The sequence below is a fragment of the Mustela erminea genome, chromosome 7 (assembly GCF_009829155.1).
Source record: "Mustela erminea isolate mMusErm1 chromosome 7, mMusErm1.Pri, whole genome shotgun sequence".
Classification (NCBI taxonomy): Eukaryota; Metazoa; Chordata; class Mammalia; order Carnivora; family Mustelidae; genus Mustela; species Mustela erminea.
In genome coordinates, this window is record NC_045620.1 from 25,633,599 (window position 1) to 25,655,731 (window position 22,133).

A 22,133-nucleotide genomic window follows, 5' to 3' on the forward strand; every position below is an offset into this window, starting at 1 on the left:
GATTTAAGTATAATGAAGCTATAAATGCTCTACAAGAAAATATGGATGAATTACTTTTATAATCTACGAGTGGAATAAAATCTTTGTTTTGACCTAAAATGCTTCAGCCCTAACAGAAAAAAAGTTGAGGGTCTAAAAATGTAAAACTTCCATATGGAAAAAAAAAAAAATCCCATCATAAATAAAATAAAAAGGCAACAAAAGGACAACATATTTGCAAAATATATGACAAAAGATTAGATTTCCTTCATAAAAAAAAAAAAAAAAAGTCCATCAACTCAAATAGAGAAATGGGCAAAGAATATGAACAGGTTGTTCGAACAAATGCAAGTGACCGATATACACATGGCACACATAATTATAACACTCACACTCCCATATGAAGAGAGTCAAGGGAAAATAAGAGATACCACTTTTTACCGATTAGATTGGCAAAGACAAAAGAGCTTGCTAATACTAAGCACTGACAAGCCTGTCATGAAATGGGAGCTGCCGCACATTGCTGGAGGCTGAGAGAACTGGGGCAGGGTTTGTGGAGGGGGTGGTCCACCGCTGTGAAAATCCAGAATCCTGATAATGACGATAAAAGCTGCCATTTACCAGGTACTCCCCCGGGGAGGAGATCAAGCTGCATTTTATGACCCGACCTCCGAAGTCACATACTCTCATTTCCACAGTATTTCATGGCTTCCACAGCCCTATTCATTGTGACAGGGGATGGGGCTGTGATGCCGGGAAGTGGGGAGCTACCTTAGAGGCTGGCCATTGCAGTGTCTAGCTTCAAAGGGGGAACCTTTTAACGTTTTTGAGATTGAAAGAGAGAGAGATCCCATGCATGCAAGCAAAGGGGTGGGGGGCGCAGGGAGAGAGAGAATTTCAAGCCAACTCTGTGCTCAGCACAGAGCCTGACTTGGGGCTTGACCTCACACCCCAAGATCATGACCTGAACTGGAATTAAGGGTTGGATGCTTAACCCACTGAGCCACCCAGGTTCCCCTGAAAGGGGAACTTTTAGTGTCATATACTACATTAAGCGCACTATCTTATTCTCCACTTTACAGATCAGGAAACGGAGGCTCCGAGAGATTTAAGGGTAGTCATTTGTCTAGTGTCAGAGTCAGAATTTGAACTGGTCCCATGTGGCTGGAACCTATCCGACCTCCCCACTGCTGTCCCTGCTGCCACTCTCGCTTCCTTGTAATCTCATCTCCTCTGGTCTAAAAACACAATTCGGATTGCATTGTTTCCTCACTCTTGGAATAAAATCCACACACCTTACAGTCATGCACATGGCCCTGCGTGCTTGGTCGTGAATACCGTCTCACACCTCCCCCCCTCCACTGAATAGCCTCTCACCTCCCACCCCCAAATACCCTCTCACTGCCCCAACCCTGGCCCATCTCACCCTGGCCACACTGGTCACCTTTCTGTTCCTCAAACATGCCAAGTCCCTTCCCACCTCAGGGCCTTAGCACCAGCTCTTCCCTCTGCCTGGAAACCTGCACACCCCTCCCCGCCCCCCACCCAGGTCTTCATGCAGTTGTCAACTTCAGCCACACTTACTCCTGAGAGGGACCTTCCCTGACACTCAGCCCAGAGCCCACCCCTGTCTCCAACCTCAACCCCTGTCTCCATTCCACCCCCCTCTTCCTGAGCCTCTCCACCCCATCCCCACCACACCCCTTGTTTCCAGGATCCAACCAAGATTCGAACTTTGCATCTAGTTGGTATTTCTCTTTAGTCTCGTGATTTAGAACAGCTGAGTTAATAACAGTGAATCTTTTGAAGTCAGGACTGTTGTGTTGTGGAGAGTCTCTTTTTCTGGATTTCTTGTCTGGTTGTCTCTTCATGATCAGATTCAGGTTGAGCATTTGCAGGGAGAACACAATGTGGGAGGTGACTGCATCTCATTGGGACGTGAGCGCATTACGTCAGGTGACCCTACTTTGGGGGCAACTGAATTTGGTCACATGGTTGGAGGGTGTCTGCGGGTCTCCCCATTGTGCAGGTATATGTTCCCTTCTGTCATTAGTAGTTAATTTATAGGGGTCAATGGGTTTCTTTTTTTTTAAGATTTTATTTATTTATTTGACAGAGTAGGCAGAGAGGCGGGGAGAGAGAGAGAGGGAAGCAGTCTCCCCGCTGAGCAGAGAGTCCAACGTGGGGTTTGATCCCAGGACCCTGGGATCATGACCTGAGCTGAAGACAGAGGCTTTAACCCACTGAGCCACCCAGGAGCCCATCATTGGGTTTTTAAATACTTTGAGATGCTTGAACAGTATCCTCTGATCAGACTAAGATCCTGCTATTCCTAATAGCAAGCCCCTGGTTCCCTTGGCCAGATCTCCACTTGTGGAGACTCCTATATTTCACACAGGAGTCTGCTTGGAGAGCTTTGCTGCCTACAGCGCTCTACAGAGCAAATGCCCTGCCAATTGTCCATTTACAAAAACACCCACTGTTTGCAGAGCCTGACATGAAGGGAACACGAGGACAGTACTGTCCTCTTAAGCAGATGGGAGCAGCCTTCTCTGCCCTCGTCTCCCACCAGACTGGGGCTGAAAGAAGGGACCCATCATTGGGAGAATTAGTGGCCAAGAAACTAGGTCATGCTTTTCCTTGTTGGGACCCGTGCTGTGGCCACTTTAAGGATCGAGGGAGTTGTCCAAAGCCACAAGGACACTGAAAGCAATGAAAGCAACGGGCACAAGGTTACTCGAGGAGTGGCAGCTCCTGCAGGACTAAGGGGCTGGGAGCTTTCTGCAGGCTTCAGCACGCAAGAAAACTCACCTAATTTTCAGTGCTGCTAAACAGCCAAGTTTCTCTAGGGCTCCCAACTGCTTTCTGTGGGCTGAGTGGGGCTGAGGCTGTTTTATCTCAGGGATGGTAAATGAGTTCACATTTCATGCCTAGAGAAAATCACTGCTCTGCTTTCCCAGGCGGTACTGGCTTTCTCTTATTAGTCAGAGAAGAGGTGGGTTATCTGGGTTCAATTCCACCTTTGAACTTAGTTGGATTTGGCTTTATATTTCAAACCCAGATGTCCACCACGGCTGTGAGATAGTGACTCAGGCCAGGGGAAGTCAAAGGTCTTGAGAAATGTGGTGGGAAGAGATGGGAAATCCGGGGGGCCTGAATGATTTCATTTTCAGAGTGAGGAAGGGCATTTCCCACGTTGGAAACGCCCACCTCTCCCTGGATGAACTGAAGAGTCACGGCCACTAATTAAAATCCTAAACATTATTATTGGGCACCAACATGTATGGATATAGACATGTGCAAAGCCTCCAAACTGTCCCCCACCACAGAGGACGAGAAGTAAAGATCTATTAGAGAAAACTGGGAAGGGTGCCTTGGTTTGAAAACACATTCAATTTCATAGATAAAAGGTGCTAATGAATAACGTGCTTAGAGCCCCTTTTAAAAAGGGAGTGTAAGTTGTATATTGACAGAAAAACCTTTAGCATGTGTGGAAGTCTGTTCTGCTTGCGTTTAATTTGATGTGTTGCCATCTTTTTATTTTTCTAATGGGCGAACGCTGAGCTCTGAACCTGTGGTGGTGTACTTCCAACTCCCACCTGTAGAGGGAGCCTTGTTTACCTCGGATTGTTCACAATGCAAAGCTTTCAGTGAAAGAAAGAAAAAGGCTTTTAGAGAAAAAAAGTTGGAGGGTTAAAGGCAGTCTGTTTCAAAATTGCAAACAATCGTGATGGCTCTCTCTCTCTCTCTCCCTCTTTTTTTTTTTTTTTCTTTGCTGGTTCCACTGTGGATGAGTTGTAGCGTAAAGTCAGGAGAAATTGCCCTTCTTTTTCGGATGCGACTAGAGGTACCAGGAGGTGGGATCGTTGTTTTGTTTTGGTTTGGTTTTTCACCATTTCCTCACAGAATTCCACGAGGGCAGCTCCTCATCCCTGTTAAAGCACAGGCTTTTTCAGAAAGCTGATCTGTTATTTGTAACAGAGGTTGTGAATCTGAGGAGGGGGACATCTGCCCTTGACCCATCTTCTCTGCTGGGGTCTAATTGTGCTATTTGGGGACAAGCGAGTTATATTGTAGCCTGAGTCTGAGGTTGCTTGCAGGTTCAGGGTCCCCCACCCCCACCCCCCACCCCCACCCCGCGGCGCCCCACGCGGTCTTCTCCTGCACCCCAGGCGGACGAGGTCTGTCTGCGTGCAGGAGAAGGGCGATTCAGATCCGCATGGGTTTTCCCTCTCCTGCGATGCAGTGTCTCCGCGGACAGTAAGCGCCCAGGTCTGGGATGGAGCAGCATTCTTGATGTTATCCTATTACTTTACAACTGGAGCTAGCGCGCCGTAGGGAGCCGGTACCCGGTGGTCTGGAGGAGCACAATGACCGGCAGGAGGAGTGGGGGGGTTGGTGGGGAGGGAGCAGAGAGAGTCCGCGGCGAACGCTCGAGATCGCTGAAATGTTTGGGTCGGACAGGTGAACGCATCCCGGAGACTCAGGCGCCAGCCGGGGAGGAAGAAGGGGAGCTCGGGAGGGTGTAAACTAAGTGGTGGGAAAGAGACAAAGGAAGAGTGAAGAGGCGAGACGGTACGGTATATAGGAAGGGGGAGGGGAGAGGAGGGGGCAGAGGGTGGGCAGCGCGCCGAGGGGACCGAGCTTGAACTTGATCAAGAAAAGGGGGGCCCTGAGATGGGGGTGGGGGGCCGGCAGAGAGCCGGCCACGTGCCTGGCTTTTCCAGACTAGGGTCTCGCGGAGACCGCCCGGGGACCCAGCGGCCCCGCCCAGCGAGGACCCGCGTCCCCGGGGAACCAGGAGACGCGAGGGGGTCCAGGGCTGCCCGAAGGCCCCAGGGTGCAGAGAGTTCCTAATGGTGCCTGAGTCACTTTCTTTGGGCCAAGTCTCTCCTCTCCTGGCCTGAACGCGGAGAGCTGGCGGGCCGGGTGCACCCCCAACCCCCACCCTCCGACCCGTAGACTGCGGCCTCCAGGGAGCGAGGGGCGGGCACAGACCCCACCGCCTCCTTTTCAGGGCTCAGCCCCGGGCAAGAAGCTTCCTCGAAGCGCTTCCCCCTTAAGAGCGCTCTCCCCCCGGAGCGCCCTGCAGCGCGTCCAGTGCGCCCTCATCCCTCCCCCACTACCTGGCCCAGCACCCCCTCCTTCCACCTCCTCTCCCCTCTCCCCGCCTCCCGGCCTCTCCCTCCTTTCTCCTCTCTCAGGGTGCCTCCTTTTCCTCTCTCTCCCCCTCCCCCCTGTGCCCACTCCTCCCGCTCGTCAGCCCCTCCACCTCCTCCTCCTGCTGCTCCTCCTACTCCCCCAGCGTGCGCCCTCCCTGCGCTCCCCTCCCCCCGGCCCCCGCCCCGTGCCCGGTCCCTCCCCCCGTCCCCCGCCTCCCCGTGCCCGGTGCCCCCCCCTTCCTCCCTCCCGGCCGCGGCGCCGCCGCCGCTGCCGCCGCCGCTCGCCTGGGCCCTCCCCCTGGCCACCCCCGCCCCCGGGCCGGGCAGTGACGCGCCGCGGCGGTGCCAGCCCCTCTCCCCAGGCGGCCGCGGCGGCAGCAGCAGCAGCAGCAGCTGGAGCTGTGGGGCTGTCACTGCCGCCCGCCCCGCTCACTCGCCGAGCCCGACCGCCGGTCTCCGCCTCGCCTCCCGCCCAGGTACGGAGTCCGGCCCGGGTCCCCGCGATCGGGCCGTTTCCGGGCCCCCGGCCGCCGCCCCCCTCCTGCCGCCGGCCGTTGAGCTGCGGTTAGGGGGTGAGGGAGCTGGGGGGTTCTGGGGAGGGGAACCGGGGGGGAAGCTTCCTGCGCTGGGGCTGAGGAGGGGGGCGCAGGGAAGCGGCTGCGCCCTGGGCGGAGTGGGCTGGGGCGGGGGGCGGGTGAGTGTGACCGAGCGGCGGCGGCGGCGGCTGCGTGGGGGGGGGCCGGCAGAGGAGGTGCACTCTGGGGGCCGTGGGGTGCCCGAGAGGTGTGCCTGGCCGCGAGTGCCGGGGGCAGCTGGGCGCACCCCACTCCCCGGCGGTGCGCGCCGCCGGTCCTGGGGGGCGGTGATTGTGTGCGCCGCGCCGCGGTATTGTGCGGCGGCCACACCGTTTGCAGCGGGCTGGGCACCGCGTCCCGGGGAGGAAGGCGTTTGCCCGCGGCGGGGTGGGGGCCGGGCTCGGGTTGCCGCCACCGCGGCCGCCTCGAGAAGGGAAGTGGACTGTGTTTGGGGATATGAGGACGGGAAGCGTTGAGTGGCTGGGAGGGGCTCCCTGCCTCGGCGCGGAGAGTTGAGACGGGGTTTGCAGAGTTGAGCCCACTTCGGCAGGCCCCTGTCCCTCCCCGGAGGGGACTGGTCGCCCTTCTCAGGTGTACCAACGGAGCAGAAGCCGGGGGCGGCGACGGCCCCTGGCGAGGGGGCATTCCTTAATGAAGGGGACGCGTGGGGGCGGGGGCAGCTGTCCGGAGTGAGGGCACGCGTCCGGGTTAAGTTGGATTTGCACCTCCGCCGGCCGCTCTCCGCTCTCCGCCCTCCTCCACCTAGCCTTCCCGGACCGGACACTTTCTCGTGGGGCAGGGTGGGGGTGTGCAGTCCACATTTTTTATTCCAGCTGCTAGAGTTCAGAAGTGACCCCCCCCCCCCACACACACACACCTGGAGCGGCGTTTGCCAGAGTCCGGCCGCCCCTACTGGGCCATGCTTCCTGGGGGAAGTTCTCATTAAGCCTGGCTAATTAGCATTATTCCTGGAGAAAGGTTAAGGTTAGACCGTCCTTTTCCTTACCGGGAGGCCCACCCCCCTCCTCCCTATTCCCTTCTCCCTTCCCCCTCCCCAAGAGCACAAAAGCACAAAAAGAAAGTGTGAAGAGGCGCAGATCAATGGAGAAGCCACAAACCCATTAATTCAAATGGAACCTTTTTTCCCCCCTCTAAAACATTGATTTTTCTTTCTGTCTGCTCTGAGGGGAGATTAATAACCTCCTGATTTCACCTGAAATGGTGTTTGGACTCTGTGATTTCCTCCTCTTTCTGAGAAGGATTGTGGCTTGAAATAGATTCTCCCTTGAGATAAAGCCCTACTTATCCCAGAATCAGCTGGAAACCCCAGCCTGGGGCCCCCAGCCTACCAGGTAGGGGTTGTGGGGAGAGGTGTGTGGGGCTCTCACAGCTCCTCTGGGGAGAAGGGACTGTGTGATGGGACTGGGGTGCCATCTTGCCCCCTGCTTCTGGGCTGTAGTTTGGTCTGCGGGAAAAACCCGTGGATGACCCAGGCCCCAGTGGCAGTTTAGTCCTTACATAGTAAATTACCCCTTCATTGGAAAACCATTAGGGCCTAAATGTGTCTTTAAATAATATCAAGCTCTTGTCTAATCCCAGCTCAAGCTGGCCTTGTTTTATAGAGTAGGTTTTAAGACAGCACCTCCTCCCACACCCACTGGACCCTGGCTGGGTGACACGACCCCTTTCAGCACTCCTGCAGAACAGGAGCACAGCACCCCCGGAAGCTTTCCTCCCAGCTAGGGAGGTGGATCTGGGGGAACTTCTGTGGCCTCAGCCACCCTTGGTCCCTGTGGAGCCAGGCCACCCCGAGTTGCTCAAGAACTTTTTTGTCTTGTCTGGGTCCTTTTCTTGGAAGGAAACTCCTGCAGGGGATTAGCTCAGAGTGGTTCCTCTCCAGCCCTCCTTTTGGCTGGGAGAACCCCGTCTGCTGTAGCTCATCTCTCCAGCCACCCTCTTAAAGAGACCCCTGTTAATGCCAGGGCCTGGGGTGTCAGTGAGGCCCTCTTGGTGCGGAGTGCTGGGAAAACAGCCAGTTGCCTTTGCCTAGGAAACAAAAGCCCATTTTACACTCGATACACTAGTAGGAAGGTGTTGAAAATGCTCACTCCCAGCATTCAGGCGTTCCTGACAGCAAGGACAACAGAGCATCCCCACAGATACGTGTGTTTCTGACAGACCCTATGTGTGTGATTGAGAACACCTAGAAGGTGGTAGGTGATTGGCTGTCTCAGCCCTCCCCTCTCCGCATTTCCCAGAAGGGCCTGTATGACTTAGGACTGGTGAGCAGAGGAGGTCTGTTAGCAGGAAGGAGTGGAATTGTGCAGGGAGTGTCCCTGGGAGGCTGAATGCCTCATCTGGTGGTCAGGTGGGCTTGGAGTGTAGCAAGAAGCTGCTGCCTCAGGACGACCCCACAGCTCCCGGGAGCTACTGCTCAGACCACCCTAAGATTTCATTTGTGCAATCCTTTCACTACGGGGATTTGAGCCCTTGTTGCTTTCAATCCTGGGGGTTTTTTCGTCTTCCATTAATAAGCCATCTGATGAGCCGAAGTGGTTAAGTTGGGGTCAAATGCGGTTCAGTACCTTCTTGGCACGCTCAGGCTGTGTGTGTGTAACGCTTGCTGACATGGAGACAGGGGGGAGGAATTGCCTCGTACTGAAGAATTTCCAGGGCCTGGAAGGAGCCTGCAGGTGTTCCAGAAGGAGGTGCTCACTTTCTACATCTTGGTGCCCGCCTACTTGGGGTAGAGCTAGTGCCGGGGCAACTGTCCCAGCCTGGTGATCTTACTGGCAAGAGCTTCAGCGTCTCATCAAACAGACTGCAGGGGTGAGACAGAGGGGTCTCCTGCCTGGCCCAGAAACACCTCCGGCACATCCCTGCCCTCCCTCCCACCCCTTCCCTGAAATACACACCCAGGGCTCCTGGTCAGGGCTTAGGGCTTAGAATTGCACTAAATTCTCAGCAAATCCTCCCCCCCCCCCCCAAAGCAAGTGGTAGAGAGATAGAGTTACAGCTCAGAGGAAAGGCCTGGAAAATGTTGTGTGAGGCACGCCCCAGGATCCCTGTTCTGGAGGATGCAAATGGCTCAGCTTCAGAGGCACCAGGAACCTAGTTCCCAAGAAATTGACCCCAGTTGTAAAATAATCAGGTTACTGATAGCACCTGCTCCTAGTTACCCGCCATGGATACAGGCGCGTTTCCACCATTTCCCCTCTGCTCTCCCATTTTCTCCTCCTCCTAGGCTGGGCAGTGGTTGGTGCTGGTTTGCCTGCAGAGAAGGAAGGGCCGCAGAACCTGGGTGGAGAGAAACTGAACCTGCCCATGAATTTTGGACTGCAGATAAGAGCAGGGAGGGTTCGGTCGGTTCCTCTCCTTCTGCCCAGAGTCAGGGCTCCCAGACTGGGGTGTGTCCCAGCAGCTGGCTGGGTGCTGCCCGCCTGCTCCCCACACATTCTGGAGTTCCCTTTTCAGGAAGCCAGTTGTTGCTGTCACCTTGAGACCCACAATGGCTCAGGCCCCACCTACAGGTGGCAAGGCTGTAGGCTTCAAGGTGTCTGAGGGCAGAGGTAAGAGGAGCGACTGCCCGGTCACTGGGGAGAGAGGGCCCAGAAATAGGGGATCAGATATACTCTAATTTTCTAATGAAAATGTCACTGAAGTTTGCGAATGGAAAGGCGGAAATGAGTAGACCAAGTTCCCTTGAGTGTCCAGGAGGCCAAAGCAAGAGGTGCCTGACTCGGCACCTCTGGCTGAGCAAGGAGAGCACCCTAGGTCAGGGCCTGAGACCCCACCACTCGCAAGCCCGTGCTGGCTGCCTCCTGCAGCTTCCCGCCCGGACACTAGCGTCTCCCCCTACCCGTGCTGCGCAGCCACTGATGGGCTCGCCGCTGTGTGTGCTGGTAATTGCCTGTGTAATTAGCCCGTTCCCCAAGCCCTGGCTCCGTGGGAGTGGGTGAGGTTTCAATCTGCCCTCCGCAGCTGTGGGCTGTGCTGTCGCAGGCTGGTGGCAGAGGGGTCTGGGCATGCTTCTCTTCCAAGACCACCCCGAAAGTCCAGTTGCGGCCGCTGTGTAAGTTCGACCGGGACTTTGCTCTTTTTCTGCTGGTAAGTCGGGTTGACCACACTTGATTTCTTGGAAAAAATGGCCATAGCAGTAATGTCAAAATGTGGACTAGAACCTCCGCCTTCCAAGCCAGGGTTCATGGAGCAGAGTCCCAGGCGGGGGGCACTCTCTGGGGCCTGCTTGAGAGTCCGTGGGTAACTGGGGAAGGTGTGCACAGCCCCGTCTCTCAGCCCTTACCAGCAGGTCACAGGTTTTCGCTGGTGTCTCTCTCTAGGTAACAAGGAACTAGAGGGAAGGAACCTCAGTCACCTTTGTCCCCAGCACAACATGAGCACATAGTAGATGCTCACTAAATGTGTGCAGCCTCATTGAGGGAGTGTGTGTAAATACAGCTTCATCTCCCTTGAGTGTGCTTTGGTTCTCACCCTGAGACACTGTGTCGCTCAGGAGCCTGGCTCTCTCGGTCGGAGGGCAGAGGTGTGGCAGCACTGTGGGGTGGGCTCTGGGCGCAGACCGCCAGCCTCCGGAGCCCTACTCTTCCACTCGCCATGGGGCCCTTAGGCGGCCGGGACAGGTCTCCAAGGGGCAGGCCTGACGTGGGTGCCCGCCGTTTGGTTCTGTTTTGTTTTATTTAGTTTAGTTTTTGGTTGGTTGGTTGGTTTGTTACGGAGCAGTTGTGAGGAATTCTCCTAAACCCCTTGTCCCAAAGGCCCTTGTGTGTGGACCCTGGTGTTCTTCATTATCAGGTGATTGGGAAGTCAGTGGGAAATGCAGCTCACCTCTTCCCAATTAGACTTGTCCGGGCAGGGAAGAGTGGAGGGGGTCATCTTGGTGGCTGGTCACAGGAGGAGAAACCCCAGGCTCTACAGTGTGGCGGCAGTGTAGGGGTGGAGACAGGCACAGCAGGGAGACCCTGCCTGGCTGTTCCTCTGGTCTCCGTACAGGAGCTGTGTGCTGGAGCTGTGTGCCCTGGGACCGGGTCCCCACTTGTCAAACTCGGGCCACCTCCTCCTTCCACACCAGCACCCTGCCAGGTGTCTCCGCCACTCCACCGCGGCTCACAGGCTGCATGGGGGGTCTGGGAAACCTCCAGCCTCCTCCCCACCCCTGGAAGGACTTGAGATCATCCAGGGACAGACAGGGCAGAGCCCCACCGTGGGTTGACACGGCGCAGCTGTCGGGAGGGGGGTCGGGTGCCTCCATGCTGTGAGAATGAAAGCTGAGGCCCAAGCCGGAGCTGGTGGGGGAGACAGGTGTGTGTTCAGAACTTGGGTTGTGGAGTGCCACAGGAGGGCGGTACTCCAGCTGAGGGGGACAGGGGGGCGGAGACTGGGCGGCAGGAAGGAGGGTGTCTGGGCCTTCAGGTTTGAACACCTCTGGCTGCGCAGTTTGTAAGCTTGTGATCTTGGGCACGCGCCTTAACCCCTCGGAACCTCAGTTTCTCATCCGTGTGATGGGGCTGATAAGTATACCTACCTGGTGGGCCTGCAGGGAAGATGAAAGGAGGGGGCCAAGGGGAGCACTTGGCACCTGACGAACTTGGCGTCTGTGACTGTTTTCACTTGGCAGAGTGTGGGCAGAGCGCGGGCACCCGGAGCACTGCACCCAGCCGTTCTGCCTCTTCCCTGCTCCTCCGTGAGGACATGATGTTTGGTGGAACCGTCCACAAGCCTTTCTCTGGGCTGTAGACAGCCCCGCCCGGGGTGATGGGCTGGGGACCCTCCCATGAGGCTCCACTGCCCCCAGCCTAGCCCCTGGCCACAGTGGCCTCCAGGCTGCTCCTCAGACCCCCCACTTCCCCACTGGCACGTGCTGGTGCCCAGAAGTCTCCCTGTATAGAACCCTCCCCCTCCAGGGCAACCTTCCTCACTTCCCATGGGCTTCCGCTCAGGTGTTTCCTAAGCAGCCAGGCCCTCCCCAGCCACGGGCCCCTCTCCCAGTGCCTCTGCTTTGTCCTGCTCTGGTCCCTCCTCCCCACGGGGCTGATGTGTTTTTCTGCTGATTGTCATCCCCTCTCCTGCTGGGCAGCGAGGGCCAGGATTCTGTCCTACCCAGCACCTAGCAAGTGCTGGGCTCATAGTAAGTGCTCAGTAAATACCTGTGGACTGAAGGCAGAAAGCCTCGGTGGGGCTTCCGGTGCTAATGGATTCAGTCTTTTAGATCCTGAGTGCTTCAGCAACACCCCAGAGCCAGGAGAGGGCCTCCCTCCCTCAGCGCTGACCCTGAGCGCGGTGTGCCCTGGGCAGCCAGGAAGGAGCAAGGTGCCCAAGCAAGGATGCCCTGTTCCTGGCTCCCAGAGCCTGGGTGGCCTCTGTACCTCCCAGGGTGCTCTCTCCTGCCAGCCTCCCCGTCACTCTTAGGGTCCATCCTGGGAGTACAGGGGAAAGTTTTGTTGTCCCTTTGTGCAGAACACGTGTGTCCCTCCGGGTGTAGAACAGGGTCTGAGTGAACACGAGTGAGTGTGTTTTCACCCCAGGAAGACTGGGCGGTTGTGCTTATGTGTAGGGAGCAGGGCAGCCTGGGGAAGGCAGGCCGAGTATAAGTGTAGGTGTGGGCAGGAGGGGGAGAGGGCACAAGAGGACACATGGCCTCTGTCCCCTGAGGCTCCAAGTAGGCCTCATGGGGACCCCTGAGCTGGGCAGAGCCAGCGTGGTGGCCCGGCTCACGTGCCCCAGGTCCAGTCGTGAGGACCAGGTCCAGCCGCGAGAACCAGGTCCAGCCACGGAGGGCACACTGGCTGCTGCACAGAAGCTGTAAATTCCAGGAAACTCCCTGCCAGCCCAGCGTGGCGGGGGAGGGGCGGAGGCTAATCCACGCTGGTTCCCTCGCACTTGGAGAACAGATGTGTCTGCCTCAGGGACAGCCTCCGAAGAAAAGTTCCAACCAAAGTGTGTTTGCTCGTTATAAAAGAGTTGTCTGTGAGGGGGCCCTGGAGGGGAGGCTTTTTTTGGAGGAGGAACTAGGGGGGCTCTGCCAGAGGTCCTTGCTGGGGGCCCACAAATGCCATTGTATTTTGCTAGAGGGGAGAGGGGAGGGGGCAGAGCCAGCTCGGGGTGTGGGAGCTGCTGGGTCATCTTTCTTGCGATTTACAGCCAACTCCCAAACACAGTTGCTCGAAGCTCCTGAAAGAGGCTGCGCCAAGTAGGAGGTGGGGTCCCTTCCCGCTGGAGGGCTGGATTGCTGGATCGCAGGGGCCCCGCCCTGGGGGTTCCCAGATGACTGGCCAGGGGCTCACTGAAGCCAGCCAGGGGAGAGGAGGCAGGCGTGGTCCTCTCCAGCAGGCCCTCCGGCTGTTTGGAAGGCCCTGGCGGCCCCCCAGGTCCTTGAGCCAAACCCCCTTTGCGGTCTGATTCGAACCCTCCTCGCCTGCCCCACCCCCTTCCTTCTCTGCACTTCTGGGCCTGGCCTTTTCAGTCCTGGAAGCTGCCCAAGAGCATATCTTTGAAGCACAGCAAAGGTTAGGAAGGAGGAAGACAGAAATGTCCTCTGGGTTGGGGGAGTGGGAGAAAGGAATTCCATGCACGCTCCCCGGGAACCGGAGTCCTAGTGGGGGCGATCGGCCTGGCCTAGGCAGTGCGAGCTGGTCCTGCCTCGCCTTCTGGCCGCCGGGCCCTGCACACAGTGAGCTCTCTTCTCCCGGCTGTGGGCCACCAGTGGGGAGCGGTGGCCCTTGTTTACAGCGCTTGTCTCAACCTTGGCTCACAAGGGTAAGAGCCAGGCCCTGCTATCCGCCCTCACAGGATGCAAGACCTCATAATTGTCTTCAATTACAGACAGCGCCGGCCCTCAGCCCTGGCTTCCAACAGGAACCAGAGCCCAAACCACTTCCATGGGGGGCAAGGGGAGCCACCCAGCCCTACTGCAAGGTTTGGGGGCTCCCTGTGGCCTTTGGGCACTTCCAAAGCCCACAGCCCACGGGGCTCAGCCAGACTGCTGCTCTGGGGCTGCTTTGGGGCTGCATCAGGCCCAGGCCTATTGCACATCCGCCTTCTTTGTCCCCGATCAGGATGAAACTTCTGTGAGCAGTGAAGATTTTGATATGAACGACTCCACATGGATGTCAGCTGACCCACACCTGGCCTCCAGCCTGAGTCCCAGCCAGGACGAGAGGATGCGGAGCCCTCAGAACCTCCACAGCCAAGAGGATGGTGAGTGTCCCTTGGTGGCCGGTGGGGGAAGGGGCTGCACCTGGGACCCAGAGGCCTAGGAATCTAGGGTAGTGGAATCTGGGCTGGGGGCTCTAGGGGTGGCTTCCAGCTGAGCTGCCCTTGGTGTCCTGGTATCTCCACCAGTGCCCCAGCCCCTGGTGCCAGGGGAGCAAGTCCTCCTGCAGGAATCAGGATAGAGCTCTTGGGGGCCGGCAGCCCGGCAGGTGTCCTGTCTGTATCCTGATGCTCGCAGGCTGGTGGAATACGGATGTCGGATGTGGATGTTACCCCAGTTCGGGTCTGGGAAGGTCATTAGCTAGGGACCCGGAAGAGTCCAGCCGCCCAGCAGTGAAAGCGAGACGTGAGGCTGTAGGACAGGGTCCCTGCCTGTCACCTGTAAGCCAGCAGGCAGTGCACTTGTCCACTGTATGTCCCCAGCCTCTTAGGATGGGAAGTGGCCCAGCTGAGGAGCTTCCCCAAGCTCTGGCCCTCCTGCCCTCCAGAACTGGCCAGGCAAACTCCTCTGGACTCCCTCAGAACAGACGCTTTCTCCTTGGGATGGGGAGAGTTGGGCTAAGAACTCAGATCCCAGGGGTCCACTCTGGAGGGCCTCTGTAGAGCCCCCAGGGGGCCGGGGCTCTGGGGGGGACCAACGCTTCTGTCAGTTATAGGCAGTTGTGAGCGTGGGGTGGCACCCGTGGTCAGCGTCTGTGGTGGGGCTCCCTCTGGTTTCCAGGGAGGTGATGGGGGTGGGGGATGAGCCCAGGGCTGAGCTGAGCCTCAGAGATGTGGGGTGTAGAGCCTGCAATTAGGAGGGGTCAAAGGTTGGGGCCTGGAATGCCGGAGGGAAGTGCAGTGTTAAAAAGGGGTGTAATGTTAACTCTGGGAAACGGGTTAGCCTTAAAGAGTAAATAAGGGGTAGGAGCCTTGCAGTTTGGGTCAAAGTTCGTCTCCATGGCAGAACCCGCGCCTGCCTCCCTCCTGCCCTCACAGGCCTGAATCCGGCTTTGTCTGGGAGGAGACCGAGCCTGGAGGCAGCTGGGGAAGCTGGGCCAGGGGCTGGGGAGCCCAGAGGGTGGTTTTGCCAGGACTGGGGTACAAGGCTGCTGGGAAAGAAAAGACTTTTGTGCCCTGACACCTCGTGAGGTCAGCACGACCCCCTCGTGCTGTGAGCCTCCCCACCAGAGCGTCCCAGACCAATACCACCTCCCAGTATTCCCACGGGTGGAGGCAGCCACATGCTGCTGGGGGCTCAGGGCTGCAAAGTGCCCGGCAGCTGACCTCCCTCCTCATCTGAGCTGAGCGAAGGCCACACCAAGAGCCAAGCCTGCAGAGCTCAGCCAAGGGCATAGGGTTAGACCTTCCCAAGAAGGATCCAGAACATTTTTTTAAAAACCCGAGTAATAGGACTGAATGGGGGCCATATTTCTTCAACTCATTCTTTTAAAAAGTTCTTAAGTTACTGTTGCTCAAAACCACCTTTTGGGAGTCTGATCTCTGTTGGAGACACTTCCCAGGGAGATTTGGCACTTTGGGTGGTGGTTGGGGGTGGTCTCCTGGTCTACCAGGATCAGGTAGCAGAAGGGAGTGTTTCTGTGGGGGTCACGGCTTCCTCAGCATCAGTTTCCCAGCTGTCTGGGGCTTGGTTGATCGGGAAGAAGAAGTGGAGAGAAGCCGTGAGACTGCGGAGCGGGGGTGGGTGGGGGGAGGCTGCGGGGGTGGGGGTGGGCAGCGCATCCTGTGGCCGGTTCCATGGGAGCTTCAGACGGGGTCTGCCTAGGCGTGGTCCTGCATGTCCCCCTGCTGGTCCCAGGGCTGAGACAGGCTGGCCTTCCTTCAGGACCAGGGTGTTTATCAGGGCGGGCAGCCAGAGCTGGAGACAGGGAGGTTGGTGTTGACTGTGATACCATCAATTTAATTATTTAATCAGAGGCTGTGTCTGGAGGCTGTGGACTGATGGGCAGGCCAGAGGCGGACCTAAACCCGGCACAGGGGGTCACAGGGCTTGAGAAGGCCCAGCTGTCCAGCCTGGTCTCTGCTGCCCCTTCTGGTTCTAGAGCTGTAGGTGACTGCAGTGTTTCTCCAGAGCAGTGGGTTCCTGCAGGGTTTTGGCTGGGTCCAGAGCTGGCCCAGAGTCTTCGTCCCACCCTCCAGGCCCCAGGGAGGCATATAATCAGCTCCCCGGTCTGACGGCGCTCACGGTGTGGACACAGGCCGAGATCCGGCTCCCATCACTGAGTTGACGGGAGACCGCCAGACTGCAGAGTGTTCTCATGTCCCCCTGTTGTTAATGATGGGCTGGGGTGGGGGCAGGCCGGGCAGGGGCTCAGGTTGACCGTGTACTCCGAACCCAACCAGCAGTGCTCTGGGGCGGCTTGCTGTGTGGTCTCTGGCCATCAGTCCTCCGCGGAACTGGCAAATTGGAAAGATGAGGTCTGAAGCCCCCATTGTGAGTTCTGCAAGGCACAGCCCATGTCAGTCTTGCTCTCCGCTCTGTCCCCAGTGACTTCAGCTGCATGCTTGGCACGCTGCAGGGGCCCACTGACCGTTGTGGCCTGAATGGAGAAAGAAACATTTATCCAGACCTGCCCCCCTGTGTACCATCCAGAAGGGACATAGGTCCACCCTTTGTTGGGGACAAGTTGGGTTCTTTGTTCCTGAAGACATCCCCAGTCTGAGTACCTGGGTCTCTTTTCCCTTAGCCAGAAAGTGTGGGGGCCCCCAGGGCTGTGCCAGGGAGTAACCCCCTCCAGCCCAGAAGCATCTCAGGAAGGCAGGTGGTTTGTACATGACTCACACCTGTTGGCAGATGTGTTGGGGCCCTCCTCTTTCTCCATCCTTCTTCTGGCTCTCCTCCTCTTCCTCCTCCCCGGCGGCCCCCCCCACCCCCCACTTTTCAAACTGTGACAAATGCAGATGAAGTTTGGCAGGCAGGGCAGGTCCTAAGGCTGAGACCAGAAATGAATTGGTGCCCCCGCTCCTCCGCGCCGCCCCCCACCCCGGGGCTTGTCTCTGGCTCCCCTGGAGTGGGTGTGCCCTGCCCTGAGCCCCACGCAGCTGTGCCTCCTCCCCCACGTCTGGCAAGCCTCCACGCCACGGGTCTCTCATGAGGGTGCCATTCACGGCCCCCCAGCATCATAGCAGCAGGCCTGGGGCTGGGGAGAACCCCGCGCACGGGGCTTCTTCCCTGGGGGCTGTAGCTGCCGCGGGGGGCGCACATCACTCTTGTCCTCCAAGATGTGGGAGATGAAGCGAATGGGGGTGATGGGACCAAACTCAGGAGGTGGCGCCGGGGCGGCCTTCCTCTTTCCGCCTTGGTAGGTGTTGGCCATGTAGTTCCCCAGAGACGGGCAGGGGCCCCTGGGAGCCACAGGGGTCTCCCTCATGCACTCAGAGCACCAGGCTTTTCTTGCTGCCTCTTGCCCATGTGGGGCCAGACATTTTCCAGACCTGCTGCTCAGCCCTACCTATCTGAGGCTTTGGGCTTTGAGTCCAAGCGGAACTCTGTGCACATCGTCAGTGCCTAGAAAAACACTTGGCCCCGGGGCTGCCTTCTGGGGGCAGAGAGAGAATGCCTGGGAGAAGCCAACTGTTGGGACTTTGTCCAGAGACACTGTAGTCTAGCATTGACTTGGGACCAGATGGTAGGTCTGTCTGCGATTAAACCCGGTTTTTGGGATTATCTGTGTGATGTCCACCTCTCCGCGAGAGCACAGCTCCCTGGAAGCTAGGACCCCAGCGCCCAGCACAGAGCCTGGCACAGAGCAGGTGGGGGGAAGTGTCTGTTGAATGAATGAGTGGATAGAAAAGCGCCCGTGCGTGCGCACAGGCCAGGTGAGCCAGCAGGTGTCCTGGACTTCACCTGTGGGGCTAGGCCTGGCTCTGGGGCTGCCACTGGCAGAGCCAGCCGAGGGCCCACTCCTTGATTTCCCCTTGATGTGCTCCACTGGCCTCTTGTTCTGCCCCTTCCTGAACGGAAAATGTGAGGCCTGGCCTCCAGAAGGGATGCAAGGGGTGGGGAGCGGACATTACTCACCTCCCCGGCAGACAGGAAGCCAGCACCAGCGGAGAGCAGAGGGTCCTGCTTCCCTCTTCCTGCACTGTCGTCTTCCTGCAGGGCCTTGGGGGTGGGGTTGGCTGGGCCGGATCCTTGGGCTGTCCTGGGGCCTTCCTTTCACAGCCTCTGGTTTGTGCCTCTGAGATGAGACCACTCCTCCAGGCCTTTGGGACCACCCCCCACTTTCCCCCTTCCCTCCCTCCAGTGCCCGGTGCCAGCCCTTCCTGCCTCTTCTCCTGTGCCCATTACCAGGCCATGAGGGGCCTTTGGTTCCCTTGGGGCTCTTAATCGGTTTTGTCATGCGAAGGCTGGTAAGCCCTGTTCTGCCTTTGGGACAGAGAGGGATAGGGGCAAAGACCCAGGATCCGGGTGGGCTTGAAGCTGCCTGAGGGCAGGTGTGCCTCTGGAGAAATGTATTTTCTGTTTCCCCTGGTTTCACAAGTGTTAGATTTAGTGTAGAAAATTTAGGAAAAAGAGGAGCAAAAAAAAATCAAAATGACCAATATCTGGGGCATCTTTTTCTCAGTCTTTTCTGTGGACATAATAAAAGTCTTGTTTTCTTTAAAAAAAAAAAAAAAAGGCAGGGAGATCGTGTCGTGTTGCAACCCCTTTTTTCCTCCTAATGTCATTTGCCTCTCCTGTCGGTGATGTGGCGCTTTTTAAAGATGCCCAGTCATCCCAGTGACTGGAATCCCCATCCCCAAGCCAGCTGAGTGCTTGGAGCTCTGACCGAGCCTTTCCTACAGGGAAGGACATGTCCTCTCCTAAGGGGAAGTGACTCGCCCAGACTGCAAGCGACCACAAGGGTCTCTCTGACCCTACAGCTGGCGTTAGGGTCATTTGTGGAAAGGACATGCAAGTCCCTCTTTTTCATTACCACAAACGGAGCCACAGGGAGCCTCCATGGGGCCGAGGCCCTGCACCTGCCCGAGTGTCCTCTTCTGGGCTCTCTCCCCAGTCCCATCCGTGGAGTAGGTGCACCACAGACGGCCTTCCAGTGGCCAGGGGCAGAGCCGGGGGGCCAGCGGAGTCCCCTGGGCAGGCTGTGTTTGCTGTGATGTTGAAGGCAGGCAGAGTGGGCCCAAGGCATGCCCGGGAAGCTCAGGGAGCCGGTCCGGTGCGGGATGGGCAGGGAAGAAGACGCTGAATGTCTGGGCTGGGGATTGCCTGCATCCTGCATCTCTAGAAGCTCCCTTTGACTCCTAGCTCCAAACAGGAGAGCTGGAGCAGAGAGGGCCGCAGCCAGGAGGATGGAGCGAGGTGGGGTCACCTCTGTGGGCCAGGTCCCGGCTGGACACGGCTCCCTGAAGGCAGGCCTGGGGTATGCGAGCTGGTTCTGGCCTGCCCTGCCCGGGCCCTGTGAGATGGTCTTCAGCAAGTTGTTCACTCCGATTCTGGGCTCCGCTGACTGTAGCCCGGTGACTGTGACCATCGAGCCTGGGGTCCTTGGGAGTTCTTTGTGAGAAGCCCAAGGCTTCCTGCCAGCTGGCTCTTGTGGCCTTGGGTAGGGCCCTCCACTGGCCAGAAAGGCAGCCTGGGCGGCAGGGGCCGTCCCTCTTTTCCTCACCGGCCTGTGCCTCTCCCCAGGCACCTCCCCTGTCCCCGCAGGGCCATGTGCCGGGGAAGTGGGCCGGCATGGCCACGCTGCCCTGGCCCCAGACTCAGTCCTGCCTCAGCTTGCTCCTTACTCCTTGCTCTGGGGCCCAGGGCGGATCGCTCCCCCTGCCACACGGCCGGTTCCGCACACGCCTGTGACCGGGAGGCGTGACGCGTGGTCATGGGGCGTTTCCTCGTCAGTGGCCAGCCCGGTGCCGGGAGTGGTACTGGGCAACCGGGCCCGCTCTCTGCTCTCAGCTGGCATGCGCAGGCTGGGGGGTCTCCTCCACGCTGCTCCCTGTTCCCCGACCCTTCCTGAGCCCCACTCAGTCCAGTCCTGTGTCTTTCTCTGTTCAGGTCCCTCTAGGTCCCCTCTGCCCTGGGACCCCTGGGTGGTCCTTACATCACACCAGTATCCCCAGAGAACAGAAGAACAGCTCCTGTTCTCCCCCTCCCCTCGGCCCGGCCCCAGTCTTGCTTCTTGGGTGAGGGCTGGAACGGGAGGGCAGGTACTCACCACGGGTCCTGGCCTTTTGTGAGTTCCTGTCCCACACCCCACCCATGTGCGCCAGGACCCCACTTCTGGATCCGGCCGCCTGCAGCCCAGGCCTCCACACGGGCAGGCCGCTGAGCAGGCCACTGTGAGTTCGTTCTGCTGTCCAGGGAAAAGGCTTCTGGGCAGCCGCTTGCCGCCTGTGTCCCAGCTGCTGTGTGGGCCACCGAGGATGCCACAGGCGTGTTCTTGGCGGGTGGCGGGGGGGATGCTGTTCATGCGAGGGGGCTGGGGGTGCAGAGGAGCCGGGACCAGGCCACACGGGCTCGGTCACCGGCACTACCCCGAGCCCTGGATCCTTAGTGTTCTTTGTAGGTGGCACCTGCCCTCCCACAGGCCCATGGCTGGGGTTAGAGCTCCAGGGCCAGCAACTGACTCCCCGTGGACCCCACATTCAAGGTTGGGTACCCACCCTGCTCACAGTCCTGTCCAGGGGGAGGATTATGGCCCCTTAACCTTGGCCTCCCAGGGATGGCTTCTAAGGGACCTTCCCCGCAGTGAGCTTTTATACTGAGCTTTTTCTCTTCCATACTGTTGACATTCGCCCTGCCCCTCCCCCCCGCCTCCGACCCTACCTGTCTAAGGTGAGGCTGGAAGGTGGGTCTGGGCCTTGGTCTCTGGCTACAAGTCATACCCCCTCCCTCCAGAGCAAGAGCTATTTGTTCCTATTCAAGGCTCCAGACAACTTCACCGAATGTTCCCTGTGCCCTGCCCTCCCCCAAGGCACAAAACTGGGCCCCAAGTCCTTCCGGTTATTGGCCATGGGCCACCCTGGCAGTCCCAGGTCACAGGAAAGTATCCATCATCAGCTGGGCTGCAGGCTGCACAGACAATGCTAGGCTGTCCTGGCCTCTGGCCACTGAGGGGTAGGAGAGGCTGGGAGATAGCACCGAGAGATCCCTTTATTCCCTGGCTTAGGCCGGGCCTTGTGCAGGCTGCTAGGGTCTTGGGCCCCCAGATGCCGGGGGAGGACATTAGAGTAAGACAGGCTCCAGAGCCTGAGGTGAGGCTCACCTGCTAAGAAGGGAAGAATGAGACCCTCCACGCCCCCCCACCACACATCCACCTGGAAGATGTGCCTGGGTCTGCTGGGCGAGGAAGTGGGAATCCTCCCGCTGCTCCCGCCCCTCAGTCTAGGAGTCATTAGCCCCCAGCTTCCTGTTGACCCTCTGCGGACACAACCCCCACTGTGCTGGAGAGAAGGCCCAGGGCTGTTGGCAGGGGGGACATGCAGGAGAGACACTGCCACCCCTGGCCTGTCCAAGGACAACCTTCCCAGGAACCAGGAAGTGACCGGAGCCACGCTGGCGTCATCATTCTGACCTAAGGACTGGGATGCACCAGCCCTGGGGCTGGCTTCCGGGAGGGCTGGAGTAGGACCTGCCAGGGCCCACAGACAGCACACGGGCATACATGGGCTCTGGGGCCCAGGCCCTGCCCCGTGAATCATTCACACGGTCGCCTGGAGTGGCTCTGTTTGCTCTCAGAACACATGATTTGTTTTGGGGGGGAGGGGAGGGGAGGGTGCAGGGAGCATCTTGGCTAGAGCTTTGTTCATTGAATTAACATTGATTTCTCGCTGCCTGAGCTTGACTTAGAGGGTGGGGCCAGGGAGATGTAGGGCCTGGGAAGACACAGACCCAGCCTGTCCAGAGTGGGAGCATTTCTTCCCGGGGCGGGTGGGGGGTAGTTTGGACCAGTGTGTGTTGGGGGAGAAGCAGTCGGAAACAGGGCAGTGGTAGAGGTGGGGCCAGCCCATAGCATAGATGGGCAAATGGAGGCCGAGAGAAGAAAGAGGGTGGGTGCTTTGGGGAATGAGGGGCCCATCCAGGCTCTGCCACTCACTCTGTGACAGCAGTGACTTCCCTCAGGGAACCTCTGGTTCCCCCAGAGTCAGGGACAATGAGTGTGCCCAGCCTCTGACACCCACTCAGTATCCATCCTGCTGCCGGGGGTGCTGGCCACCGGCTCCCGGCACCCAGACTCCTCTTTGGGTT

The 22,133-nt window shown here is 58.3% G+C and overlaps 1 protein-coding gene and 1 long non-coding RNA gene across 6 annotated transcripts in view; one reads left to right on the forward strand and one right to left on the reverse strand.

Annotated features, from left to right (window-relative positions):
* NOL4L (nucleolar protein 4 like) overlaps positions 1-22,133 on the forward strand; it is a 130,241-nt gene that overhangs the window by 88,459 nt on the left and 19,649 nt on the right. For 2 of the 5 annotated variants that reach the window (XM_032350999.1, XM_032351000.1), the window contains exon 5: positions 13,789-13,930. In XM_032350999.1, the coding sequence (XP_032206890.1) occupies positions 13,789-13,930 (142 nt within the window). Of the gene's footprint in view, positions 1-5,441; positions 5,618-12,856; positions 13,240-13,297; positions 13,490-13,788; positions 13,931-22,133 lie in introns of those variants that run through there. The other 3 variants (XM_032351002.1, XM_032351004.1, XM_032351001.1) reach the window with 3 other exon arrangements.
* Positions 3,871-5,709, reverse strand: LOC116595084. Its single transcript, XR_004287523.1, has 2 exons — positions 5,575-5,709; positions 3,871-3,911 (listed from the first exon to the last, which is right to left on the reverse strand). It is a non-coding gene; the product is annotated as an uncharacterized LOC116595084 (long non-coding RNA).